Source organism: Scyliorhinus torazame, chromosome 12 (genome assembly GCF_047496885.1).
Source record: "Scyliorhinus torazame isolate Kashiwa2021f chromosome 12, sScyTor2.1, whole genome shotgun sequence".
Lineage (NCBI taxonomy): Eukaryota > Metazoa > Chordata > Chondrichthyes > Carcharhiniformes > Scyliorhinidae > Scyliorhinus > Scyliorhinus torazame.
The window spans coordinates 28601256-28614760 of NC_092718.1; the positions used below are offsets into that span (position 1 = coordinate 28601256).

Here is a 13505-nt window from a genome sequence, read left to right on the forward strand (position 1 = left end):
GAGGTGTGGAAGGCCTTTGGCGCCGCGCCAGCCGGGGTCAAAGAGACTCCGCCGGCCGGCGCGGGTCCATGCATGTGCGGGAGCGTCAGCTGCTGCTGACGTCATCCCGCGCAGGGAGGTGTTCACCTTCGCGCCGGCCATCACGGAGGCTTACACGGCCGGCGAGTAGGAATAGAGTGCCCCCACAGCACAGGCCCGCCCGAAGATCGATCGGCTCTGATCGCGGGCCAGGCCACCGTGGGGGCACCCCCCCGGAGCCAGATCGCCCCGCGCCCCCCCTGAGGACCCCGAAGTCCACCCGTGCCAGCAGGTCCCGCCGGTAAGGGACCAACTCCAATTTACGCCGGCAGGACCTGCATAGAACGGGCTGGACTTCGGCCCATCGCGGGCCGGAGAATCACCGGGGGGGAGCCCGCCGACCGGCGCCCCCGCCAAATCTCCAGCACCGGAGAATTCAGTAGCCTGCGGGGGCAGGATTCACGCCGCTCCCCGGCGATTCTCCAACCCGGCGGGGGGGTTGGAGAATCACGCCCATGTCATCTCTACAGATGGATGTAAGGAGTAGGGGAATTTTCCCAGAGTCCAGCCAATCCTTTGCATGGATAGAGGATTGGCTAACTGAGAGAAGACCGAGAGTGGGATAAGAGGGGCATTTTCAAGATGGCAAGCTGTAATAATGGAGTGCTACAGGGATCTGTTCTGGAGCCACAATTATTCACAATATATATTAATGACTTGGACGAGGGAAGTGAATGTACTACTGCCAAGTTTGCGGATGACATCAAAATGAGTGTGAAGGCAAGTGTTGAGGATGACACAAAGAGTCTACAGAGGGATATAGACAGGTTAGTTGTGTGGGTAGAATCTTGGCAAATGGAATACAATGTAGAAAAATGTGAAGTTATGCACTTTGGTAAGAAGAATAAAGGAGCTGAATATTATTTAAATGGAAAAAGACTGCAGAAAGCTGCAGCGCAAAGGGATTTGGGGGTTCTCGTGCATAAATCACAAATAGCTAGCATGCAAGTTCAGTGGGTAATTGGAAAGGCAAATGGAATGTTGGCCTTTCTTTCAAAGGGAATGGAGTATAAAAATAAGGAAGTCCTGCTAAAATTATACAAGGCACTAGATAGACCACACCACGATAATGTGAACTGGTTTGGTCCCATATCTAAGGAAAGATATACTGGCATTGGAGACAGTCCAGAGGAGGTTCACTAGGTTAATCTCGGGTGTGGAGGGATTTTCTTATGAGGAGAGGATGGAGTAGAATGGGCCTGTACTCATTGGCGTTTAGAAGAATGAAAGGTGACCTTATTGAGACATATAGGATTCTCAGGGGCCTGATAGGGTGGATGCTGAGAAGTTGTTTCCCCCGTAGGAGAATCTAGGACCAGAGGGCAGAATCTCAGAGTAAGGATTCGCTCATTTAAGACCGAGGGAATTTGTTCTCTCAGAAAGTAGTGAATCTGTAAAATTCTTTACCACAGAGAGCTGTTGAGGCTGGATCGTTACAGGTGTTCAAAGTTGAGATCGACAGATTTTTAATAGGTAAGCGAATCAAGGTTTATGGGGATAAGGCGGGAAAGTGGAGATGAGGATTACATCAGATCAGCCATGATCTCATTGAATGGCGGAGCAGACGTGATGGGCCGAGTGGCCTACTTCTTATGGTCTCCCGGTTATGGTTATGGTCTTGAAGTTATGTCCCGTGTGAGAAACGGCACCTCCAACAATGTGGCACTCTCCGAGTACTGCGCAAAAGTATTTACCTAGATTATATGGCCAACTCCTGGAAAGGACAGACCCAGCTCAGAACACATTACATCCCAATACTGGCCCACTGTTGCAATCCTGTGTGCCCACCTGACCTGAGGTTGAGGGGGAGGCAGGATATCTTTGCCTTTTTAAAAACCTGCCAAAAGCTCTAACCATTCTGGACACCAAACCTAGAAAAGGTTAAATCCATGAAAGCAATAATCACTGAACCCAGCCTTCTTTGGTGTCTTCTTTGGTGTATCTTAAGACTCCCAATGGAAAGTGATTTGGACTCAGATGCGCATGGAACTATTGACTGCCTTCTGTGCACTGCGAGACAGTGCATTCCAACCGTGTGGCGTCAATGATTGCTGGACTCATGGATACCTTTATGTCCAGCCAGAGAGATAAATGTGTACTTTACTAGTCAAATCCACTGCCCTTCTGATATGTGAAGTATGGTTTGTTATATCCCCTAGGTCATAAGGCCCATTCTGAGAACCAGCAGCACGGTAGCACAAGTGACTAACATTGTGGCTTCACAGCGCCAGGGTCCCAGGTCCGATTCCCCGCTGGGTCACTGTCTGTGTGGAGTTTGCACGTTCTCCCCGTGTGTGTGTGGGTTTCCTCCGGGTGCTCCGGTTTCCTCCCACAGTCCAAAGACCTGCAGGTTAGGTGGATTGGCCATGCTAAATTGCCCTTAGTGTCCAAAAGGTTAGGGGGGGTTATTGGGTTACGGGGATGGGGTGGAAGTGAGAGCTTAAGTAGGTCGGTGTAGACTCGATGGGCCGAATGGCCTCCTTCTGCAGTGTATGTTCTATGTTCAGTGAAGTATTCTGCCTGCCAGTTTCCTAAATTATCAGTTTCCTAATCTTGTTAGTCACAACTGCACTTTACAAACATAACAATTTGCATAATTGTGAATCAAAATGCTTATCTTCCTAAATGAATTTGTTTCAGTGACGCAGGTTGATTGCTGCTGTCCATTGTATGCTGCGGAGTGTTGTGGAGCCTCTTACGGGAATTTTCAGAGCAATTGTTTCTCAGTTTCTTTCTTCCAGGCGATCAGCTGCGGAGAGACATTCAGCATCGTTGGGACAAACGACAATAGTATTCTCTTCTGGGGAACCAAGTACAAGTCCAGACAGTCTCCAGATCCATCAGTTTTAACCACTGTACATCAGACAGCCACAAAAGAACCTGAAGCTTCTACCTGCCCAAGGCCACCATCGCGAGTGGAAACTGAGGAGCCCGTGACTGGAACAGTGAGCCACAATGGCAGTCGGACACATACTGAGAATGAAAGGCAGCTTGCTGGAAACGGTGTGGCGCTAGAAAGAACCCGGTTTGGAGAGGACGAACTAGATGGACCACTATCAACCCCCGCAACACAGGTGCAGTTGTTTATATGACTCTCTGCATGCCCACTGCTTACACTACACATTGTAGGCATGTGTCAGGCGTGATTCCTCGATTACATGTCACAGTATACAACTCTTTAAATGAACATTTCAAGGGGAATAGTAGCATTGCGTCACTGTTGTTGGACTAGTAATCCAGAGGCCTGGACCAATGCTCCAGAGGCACTGAAGCCCATCGCTTGCACCTATTGAGGCCCTTAAATGGTCGAGCCCCTGCCATCCGACAAATTCAGGCTTTGAGTTCAAATCCCACCAATTAGGACACTGGGAGAATTCAAAGTCAATTAATTAATAAATCGGGAATAAAATTCCCGGGTGTCATTCTCCGACCCCCCGCCGGGTCGGAGAATGGCCGTTGGCCGCCATGAATCCCGCCCCCGCCCCCGCCGAAGTCTCCGGTACCGGAGATTGGGCGGGGGCGGGAATCGGGCCGCGCCGGTTGGCGGGACCCCCCGCTCAATTCTTCGGCCCGGATGGGCCAAAGTCCCGCCCAGAAATTGCCTGTCCCGCCGGCGTAAATCAAAGCTGGTATTTACCGGCGGGACCAGGCGGCGTGGGCGGGCTCCGGGGTCCTGGGGGGGGCGCGGGGCGATCTGACCCCGGGGGGTGCCCCCACGGTGGCCTGGCCCGCGATTGGGGCCCACCGATCCGCGGGCGGGCCTGTGCCGTGGGGGCACTCTTTCCCTTCCGCCTCCGCCACGGCCTCCACCATGGCGGAGGCGGAAGAGACTCTCCCCACTGCGCATGCGCGGGAAACTGTCGGCGGCCGCTGACGCTCCCGCGCATGCGCCGCATTTCCGCGCCAGCTGGCGGGGCAACAAACGCCATTTCCGCAAGCTGGCGGGGCAACAAACGCCATTTCCGCCAGCTGGCGGGGCAGAAATCCCTCCGGCGCCGGCCTAGCCCCTCAATGTTGGGGCTCGGCCCCCAAAGATGCGGAGCATTCCGCACCTTTGGGCCGGTGCGATGCCCGTCTGATTGGCGCCGTTTTGGGCGCCAGTCGGCAGACATCGCGCCGTTGGGGGAGAATTTCACCTCCCATCTCATTAGTAGTAATTATGGAACTACCAATTGTGGTAAAATCCCACCTGGTTCACTAATGCTCTTCAGGCTGGACCTGTCCTTGCCTCTCCTGGTTCACATGTGACTCCAGATCTACAACAATGGCCTTTAACTGCCTTCTGAAATGGCCTAGCAAGCCATTCCGTTCAAGAGCAATGAGGGGGGGCAATAAACGTTGACTTTGCCGGTGATATCCTAAGAATGATATGAAAAGAAACTCAAGGGGCCGGGAGTTTCCACTCCCCATCCCCGCGGCATGTTTTGCAAAGTCAATGGCACTTTTCCGTGGTTCCCACCCTCTTGCCACCAGGGAACACACTGCAGGAGATCACCATCGGCAGGACCGGAAGATCTCGCCTGTGGGAAGGGCTGGAGAATTTCAGCCAAGGCGTGTGTTAGAATTTCGGAATCTTAAAAACTCAATCTAAAGTCCTTTGCTCAAAACGATACTGGGTGGGATTCTCCGTTTCTGAGGCTAAGTGCGAAGGATTGTGGCATTTTACGTGGACACAATTGGCGGCGCCCCCTCACCGATGCTGCGACCGGTGAGGGGCTTGCAGCTACGCCACACAAAACACCCAGCTTCCACAAAATAAACGACCGGAGAATTGCCGGGTCCATGGCCGCACGTGCGCACGGCGACATCCTGCAGCAGTCGCGCCGTACAGCCTGGCGTCAGCCGTGTGTGAACCCAACCTGCCAGAATGTGCCCCCCGGACACATCCTCGCCACGCCCGGCCACCCCCCCAACAGTCCCCCCCAGCCCTCACAGAAGCACCCAGCCAGCAGCACGGCTCCCGCCCGACTGTGGGGGTGCTGGACACAGTCCGCAGCCGCCACGCCGGGTTCCCGCACAGCTGGGACCACACATCGCTCGCGCCGTCCATCAGGGGGAGGAGCATCGGGGGAGAGCCTTCAGGTGACGCCCTGAGGCCGTCCCAATGAAACCTACGTAAAACAGTAAAACACCCCCGATTCCATTGTAAAGCTGGATTCTCGCCCGATCGCCAATTACGAAAACGTTGTCAGGCAACAGAGAACCTCACCCTAAGTGTTGACGCCGGCGCAGAATTTGTGGACTTTCATGCCACCCAAACTGGCGTCACACCTGGATTGATTCAGCAACTGTGGAGGGGCTAGCACCGGCGCCACGTAGAACAAAATCGATTCCAATGAGAAACGGTGCGGGATTCGCCAGGTCTGTGATTGACACCCGGGAGGCTGACAAGCTGCAGCCGCACATACACACTGCACTCCCCACACACACTCATCCTAGCCAACAGGGTGGCACTGGTTGTGCTGGAGTGCGCCCATCCCACTGATGGGCCAGCTGGGGCAGAGGGCACCTAGTGGGGTGACCTGGGGGGGACACCTATATGACCCGTATTCACAGTGGGCTGTTAGCGGCGTGTGCAGCTGCATGGCTGCCTTGTCTGCTGCAGCAATGGTGTTCCGTGCCCATCCATCCTGACCCCACAGCCCACCTCCTGGCCGCCCCCCGCTACTCCCACATTTCACGATTTCAGCGTCAGCCAATGTAGAATCCCACCCCATATTGATTAAGTGGCAGTAGTTCACTAATGCACTATAGGGATGTAAATCTGCCTATATGTGACTCCTGATCCACAGCAATGCGGTTGATTGTTAAATGCCCTCTGAAATAGCCTAGCAAGCAACTCGGTTCAAGAGCAAGAACAGTTCGGGATGGGCAATAAATGCTGGCTCAGCCAGCAATGCCCACAGCCCATGCACAAATTTTTTAAAAAGTATTAATATTGCTGTTTGTTTGCAGAAAGATGATAACTGTTCAAATCAAAATTCCTTGGAAGAACGTCCAATACAGATGTATACGACACCAGTTAAAGGTGAGATGTTTTGCGAGGTGATTTGTTGAATGCACCATGATCAGCGATTCTTGGGTTTAGCTGCTTTTGGCTTTGACCACAAGATTGGTTTATTTTTCCTTTTAATATTTATTCATGTATTCTAGTTTTCTTGAGAAACGTAGCTATGTTGAAAAGGCACGTAGTTCCAGATGAAAACACACAGATGTCTTGATCAAGTGTGTAAAAATACTAAAATGATCAATTTTAAACTGTACCTGTAACAGTTGAAAAATGAAATGAAAATCGCTTATTGTCACAAGTAGGCTTCAAATGAAGTTACTGTGAAAAGCCTCTAGTCGCCACATTCCGGCGCCTGTTCGGGGAGGCTGGTACGGGAATTGAACATGCTGCTGGCCTGCTTTAAAGCCAGCTATTTAGCCCAGTGCTAAACCAGCCCCTCACTTAGTTAGTTAGTTAGATAGTTAGTTAGTTAGTTAGTCAGTTAGTTAATCCTGTCCATCATTATTCTGTATTTAGTCTGATTATGCTTGATCATGTAAAATTAATCCATGTTGACACTGTAAGCGTTCCTTATATGATTTTTCCTCTCACCACCAATTTGTAAACAGAATGGTGTTTTTGATTTGCTTCCCCCTTAACAAGTGGTAGGGTATTTCCCAACCCTTCATTTTGGTACTATCCAATTTCTATTAATAACCCCACTTCAAACTTGAGACAAGGTAAACTCAGGTGGTTAGTTTATTTGCACACACTCAAACGCGTGAGGAAGGTCATGAAGTAGCCTCTTTTTTTGCTCATTCAATAAAACATGGGATAAAGGAGGAAAAAGTACAGGGTAAAGACCACAGAGTAAAGAGTTATTGGGTGCAGTTCTCCAGCCTTGTTACGCTCTCACTCGAGTGAACAGCGGGAGAGGCCGAAAACAAGAACCGCGCCAGGCGCCAAACAGTTTCCGATGCAACCGGCCAGCACCCATAGGCAAAATCGGGATCTTGACGTAGCGTGGCAAGAAACAAATTATCACCACTTAATCCCTATTTCCATACAATTAACGAGAGCCACCCCATATCCAATGGCCTCCTGTCATTCAGCGGCCTCCCCAGCAGGTGGTCACAGTGGCGCCAATTAGTACTCCTTTTGAAAAACATGAACCTGGCGGAAGATCTTCTGAGGAGGTGAGTAGCCATCTTTGCTCACAGGCAAAGATCCTAGGGTGCTGGGCATATAACCCCAGTGCTTGGCGGACAGTGGAGGACCCTCAGCTGGGGGGGGGACACCAGCTGGGGGTGAGGGACCCTCCGCAGGGGTTAGCGCCATGGGAGGGTAGGTGGAGGGCTGGGGGTCAACCACATGTGGCACCACCACGCCAATCCCTGGATCATGTGTACATTTCTGGGGCAACCCTTGACCCTGCCGGCTGCCCCACACACCACCCATAACCCCCATCGACTGCCGAGGCCTGTGCCCGGGCGGCTGAAGGCCATTGCTAATAGGGAATTGGCAATCGTGGTTAAGTGAGAGCTTCACACAACCCAAGTGGATTCCCGTGGGTAGGCGTGCCTGTAGCATTTGTAGCTCATTGCCTAGCATCCCAATCACACCTTGATGCCGGGACACTGTGCTTGAACACTGCGGGAGGCAACACCACACATGCAGCAGCCACGTCCGAACACCCAGGGGATGGGACACAGCTCCGGGGACATGTCCACGACTGGAGAATGGGTGAGAGCCACGGGGCGAGGGAGATGCCTGGAGGAATGGGCCAAGGGTTCGGAGCTTGGCCCTCATTGCAGAAGAAAGTGACAGAGGCATCATACTAGTTGTGCACCGAGGTGTTTATTGCGTGTAACAATTCCCCAGTCTCCCGATGGTGCCAACCCCTCCGCTCCACCCCCCTTCACCCCTTACCTATCTCCCACCCCCGGCCCCCTCCCCCGTGCCCTCAGTGATCCTTGATGCGCTTGTCGCTCCTAGCTCTACCACTACGTCTAGATGTGTCATGAAGGATGCACATCTGAGGTGGAGGCAGCCAGCTGCTTACCTCGTCCCGTGGCCTCGAAGCCGCTGGCGGGCATTCTCTGGGGCCGGAGGGCCCGGCTCACTTGTTGCCGGCACATGCACAGCCGTGCCGTCCTGTCCCCTGTGCTGACCCCCCCGAGACGTGGCCTCATCGAAGGGTGGAACTTGGGGGAGCTGGTGGCCACTGTCACCACTCCATGGGATGGGTCCGGGTTGGCACCCAGCACCCCCTCCTTCTGCCCGGTGGTTCACCTCAGGACGGAGAGGCAGCTGGATAGAGCCCCGGCTGCCGCTGCATCATCTGGCTTTACCAGCCCTGGTGGCTCCCCGTGGTGTGTACCATCGTGTCAACGCTCTCAGAGATGCTCCTCAGTGATTGGACCATGCTCTGCAGTGCCTCAGCAATGCCCACCTGCGACTGGGACAAGCTCCGTAGAGCTTATGCCTTTCCCACCTGAGAGTGGGACATGTCCCGCAGAACCTCATCAAGGTCAGCCGTGTAGTGGGTGACATCCCCCAGCGAGGCAGACATTCTGCCTAGACCCTCAGCCATGACCATCATCAACTGCGCAACGTCTTGGACACCTTCACTGTTGCTGCCATCTCCCTCTGAATGTCCAAGCCGCTCCTTAATGTCTCCATCCGCTTCGGGATGGCCTCTTCCACAGGCTCAGTATCAGACTGGGACCCAGCTGGGTCCTCGGATCCAGCACGACTCCGACTGCTGTCTCCCCTGGGATTTTGTGCCTCCCACTGATGTGCATCCGCAGCAGTGTGATACTCACCAGATTGTGCCCCAGAAGCCTGACCACTAACATTTCTCACGAAGCCCTCACTTCCAGTGTATCTGCGCTGGTAGAGGGTGAGGATGACAGCTGTGATGCCTTGATCATGGCTGATCCTCGGCGACCCTCGGGGAAACAGTACATCCCTCCTGGCCGCCACCGCATCCAGGAGCCTCCCCAGGTCTGCATCCTCGAATTTTGGGGCTTGCCTCCATGGTGCAATTATGCTCATTTAAATGTTCAGATCTGGATCTCACCCAGAGCCGGGCAGAGCGAGTCAGGTGATTTGGGGCTTGTGCGCGATTCACCCGTTGCGCCCGGCACAACGGGGTCGCTGAATTGTGCCCCATATTTGATGTACCGTGTATAGCTTTACCCTCCTTGTGTGAAAAAGGATAAAATTGCATTAGAAGCAGTTCAGAGAAAGTTTTCTCAACTCATTATCTTCCCTCTCCCCATTGGAATTTCGAAGAATGAGAGGTGATCTCATTGAAACATATAAGATCCTGAGAAAATTTTTTTTTTAAATATATAAATATTTTTATTCTCCTTTTTCACATTTTCTCCCAAATTTACACCCACCAACAATAAACAATAATCAGTAACAAATATGTCAATCCCCATATCAATAACAACGATCCCATCCTCCCACCAAACCCCAAACATTAGCCCGCATGTTTACATAAACAAATGACAAAAAGGAATCAGGGATCACCCACAGTCACCCTTAATACACACAGCCCCCCTCCCCCAACCCTCCCACCCATCCCCCCCCCCCCCAAACTAATGTTCGATGTTATCCAATTCTTGAACGTGCATAATGAATATCGCCCATGAGTTGTAGAACCCCTCCGTCCTTCCCCTCAGTTCAAACTTAACCTTCTCAAGAGTCAAGAATTCCAACAGGTCCCCCCGCCTCGCCAGGGCACAGGGTGGAGAGGCTGCTTTCCATCCCAACAGGATCCGCCTTCGGGCGACCAACGAGGCGAAGGCTACGATATCTGCCTCCGCCCCCGTTTCCAACCCTGGCTGGTCCGACACCCCGAATATGGTCTCCCGGGGACCCGGGTCCAGTTTCACATGCACCACCTTGGAAATTACCCTAAAAACCTCCTTCCAGTACTCCTCTAGCTTTGGACAGGACCAAAACATATGAACGTGATTAGCGGGGCTCCCCCCACAACGCTCACACACATCTTCTACTCCTTCAAAGAATCGGCTCATCCTCGCCGTCGTGAGGTGTGCTCTGTATACCACCTTCAGCTGTATCAGCGCACACGAGGTTGAGGCATTTACTCTCTGGAGCACCTCACACCAGAACCCCTCCTCTATAACCTCTCCCAACTCTTCCTCCCACTTTGCTTTGATCCCTTCCAGTGTTGTCTTCTCCTCTTCCAAAATAGCTCCGTAAACCGGCGACACTACCCCCTTCTCCAGTCCTCCTGTCGTCAGCACCTCCTCCAGCAATGTGGAGGCCGGTTCCCCCGGGAAGCTCTGTATCTTCTTTCTGGCAAAAATCTCGAACCTTCATGTATCTAAACATTTCCCCCTGCTCCAGCCCATACTTCGCTTCCAGCTCCTTCAATCCTGCAAACCAACCCCTAAGAAACAAATCTTTTCGCGTCTTAATCCCCCTTCTCCTCCCATTTCCGAAAATGTCCATCCCACCTCCCTGGCTCAAATCTGTGGTAGATCCTGAGAAGATTTGACAGGGCGGATAGGGGGGGATTTCCTCTCGTGGGGGAGACTAGAACTAGGGGTACAGTTTCCAAATCAGGGGTCTCCCTTTTTAGACTGAGTTGAGGAGTATTTTGTTGTCTCGGGAGTCATTAGCCTGTGGAATTCTCTACCCCACAGGCAGTGGAGGCTGGGTCCTTGAGTATATTCAAAGCTGAATTTGATTTTTGATCGATAAGGGAGTTGAGGATTATGGGGGCAGACAGGAAAATAGAGTGGAGACCACAACCAGATGAGCCATGATCTTCTCAAATGGTAGAACAGGCTCACTGGGCCGAATGGCCTACTCCTGCTCTGATATCCTGCATTCGTATGTCCTATGTTCCTATGAAATGCATCCTCATTCACACTACATTTAACAATAGTAAATTTAGTACCATTATGGTCTGTCTCACACATGCGCACGCACACACCACCAAACCCATTTATACTCTCCACAACCTGGTGGTACACATCTTTATATTGAAATAAGAATGAAATTGTACAATTGTAGTCACAGCAACTAGTTCTAAATACCTTTCATCGATATCAAGATAATTATTAGGGTTATTACTTAAAGTGCTGTGAATTTAGTGTTAATAAGGAATTTAATTACTGTTCTAGATCAAATAGAAACCAGCACTGGGTGTTTAAAGTCAGAGTGCAAGGATAGACGAGAATCCAGCAGCACAAACGCTAATCCTTCTGGGAGTGAGAGTAGTCTTCAGGACCAAGAACGCAATGAGCAACTGCTTCCTGCTCCCGTAATGACCTTGACAGAAGGTCTGGAGGACCATGCTGCTGTGCATGCCTTTCTGAGAAGTATTATCTGCAATAGGGAGAGCATCTATGTCCTGGTGGAAGACACTAATCCACCATGCCACAGGCATGCCAGGAGATACCGCAGCTTTCGTAAGCATGGAAACCGTGAGAGTCCAGAGTTGAGAGAGGGACGCCTTCTTCAACATTCCCATTCCAGTAATGAAGCGGGCGATGAGTACACAAGTTCAGAGATGTCCGAATTAGAGAGCAGTACTTTTGTCCCAACATGGATCAAAAATGAGCTCAATGAGGCAACGCCACTTGAAGCAGGCAGCAGCGATAAGGGCAGTGGAACAGACACCACCACAACCTCGCCCAATAGGAAACTAACAGACACGTGCTCTTCGGAAAGTCGAGTGACAGTGGTGAGCAAACTCAGCAAAGAGGCAAAGCCCCTCTTTAAGAAGGAGATGTTTGGAGGCGCAAAGAAAACAAGTAGTAACCGGGGAGGAGAAAAACATGGCAACACGTCCACATCAGGCAGCTCTGATGGGCAATTGGTGCCCATCAAACAGAAGATTACCAGAAATATTGATCAATGCAAGGAACCTGGTAAGGCTTTGAACAAGATTACAAAAATGTTTGACAACAGTTTATGATTCCAGACCCAGCTTAGAGCTGTCTTGTAGTGCTTATTTGTGATTTTGCAAAATGGCCCCAAATGCACTGCAGCCTATATTCTATATCTATGGTCTGATCGGCAAAATGGGAAGGTTCAGAATTAATTGGTGTCAGTCATCCAAGGCACTCGCCAATATTATACCTCAATATTAAATCGATCAGGACTTTGGTTCACCGTTCCTTCACTGCAGTGAATGGAGATTTGGCTGAGCGCCAAATTCCCGATCCCAATGGCAGCAGTAGACAGGCGGCTCACATGGACAATCCCGGCCCAGATTTGAATCCAAGCGGGATGCTTGCAATTTGTAACAGTCCCTTTGTTTCTGTAAGTTGGAACGCTGCAGAAATAGCCCACTCATCCAATTCGGCCATGGGAGAGCAGAGGCCTTTAGCCTATCATTCTGGTTGGAAAAGAGCTTAATCACAGAGGAGCATGTGTCATTCAAAAGCAGCTCGAGCAAAATAACTAAGATCTCCCTTCTCCGATAGGGGAATTTATTTTATTGAGAAATCTCGGTGAAGGGCCAGGGCCTGTGCTGTGTGTCTGAAACCGAGACGATAGCACGGTGGGCTTATTTTCTCTGACAACGCTGAGGGCTTCTGAAGTGAAATTTGTTGGGTCAGTTTATGAGTTAACTACGCAAGACTGTTCCTGATCCAGTACCAAATAGATATAAATGCGTGGGTTTCCGGCAAATGTCGGAAAATTCACACAATTATTCAAAGGGAATGCAGTTGCTTTTGCAAAAAGTGGACTTTTTTTGGTTATCATTCAGCAACATAAATACTGTGCTGGCAAATCAACAAATAGCAGAAGGAAAGAATACAGAATTCACCTTCCCTGATACAGATAGGAATCTGACCCAACTTACAGACTATAGATTTCCTGTGACGCAGAATATGAGAAGTGGAATTATGTCACACTGATACAATATGAATTTTGCGGGAAACAATGCGGAAGGAGCTTTATTTCGCATCCAGTCCAAAATGTTCTCAACACTGAAACCAAACACATCCTGATCCCCCCCCGAAATGGCATCCCTCGCTTGACAAAATAGAATAAAAAGAGTAAATGCCAGCTGTTTTTTTTTTTTGAGGGGGGGGGGGGGGGGAAGAACTCTGCGGATCATTGCTTGGTGACGATACAGGGGTCTTTCCCATGGCTTGTAAACTTCGCCCAGGTCTACGAGAGGGCATTAAAAATATTCTGTATCACAGATGGGACATTGTGAACACTTCTGGGATTATTGACATTTCTGATCAGCCTCAAGCGATGAGAACCTTACATAGCGAAAGACAAATAGGGTTCTTTGTGTCTAATTACCATGTTTAAAAATCCAGCTCTTAAAATCTAACCTCAGTAGAACCTACTGTTGCCTTACAATGTGTCGAATCTGTTGTGAGTGACATGACAGGAAGAAGACCACTGCAGGTTTTATGATGAGTACGAGTGC

At 50.8% G+C, this 13505-nt stretch overlaps 1 protein-coding gene across 1 annotated transcript in view; it reads left to right on the forward strand.

The window, feature by feature from the left end:
- Positions 1 to 13505, forward strand: part of LOC140387466 (uncharacterized) — a 193172-nt gene that overhangs the window by 126125 nt on the left and 53542 nt on the right. Inside the window, exons 15-17 of the mRNA XM_072470585.1 lie at positions 2820 to 3152; positions 6034 to 6106; positions 11233 to 11982. Coding sequence (XP_072326686.1) covers positions 2820 to 3152; positions 6034 to 6106; positions 11233 to 11982 — 1156 coding nt within the window. The remainder of the gene's footprint in view (positions 1 to 2819; positions 3153 to 6033; positions 6107 to 11232; positions 11983 to 13505) is intronic.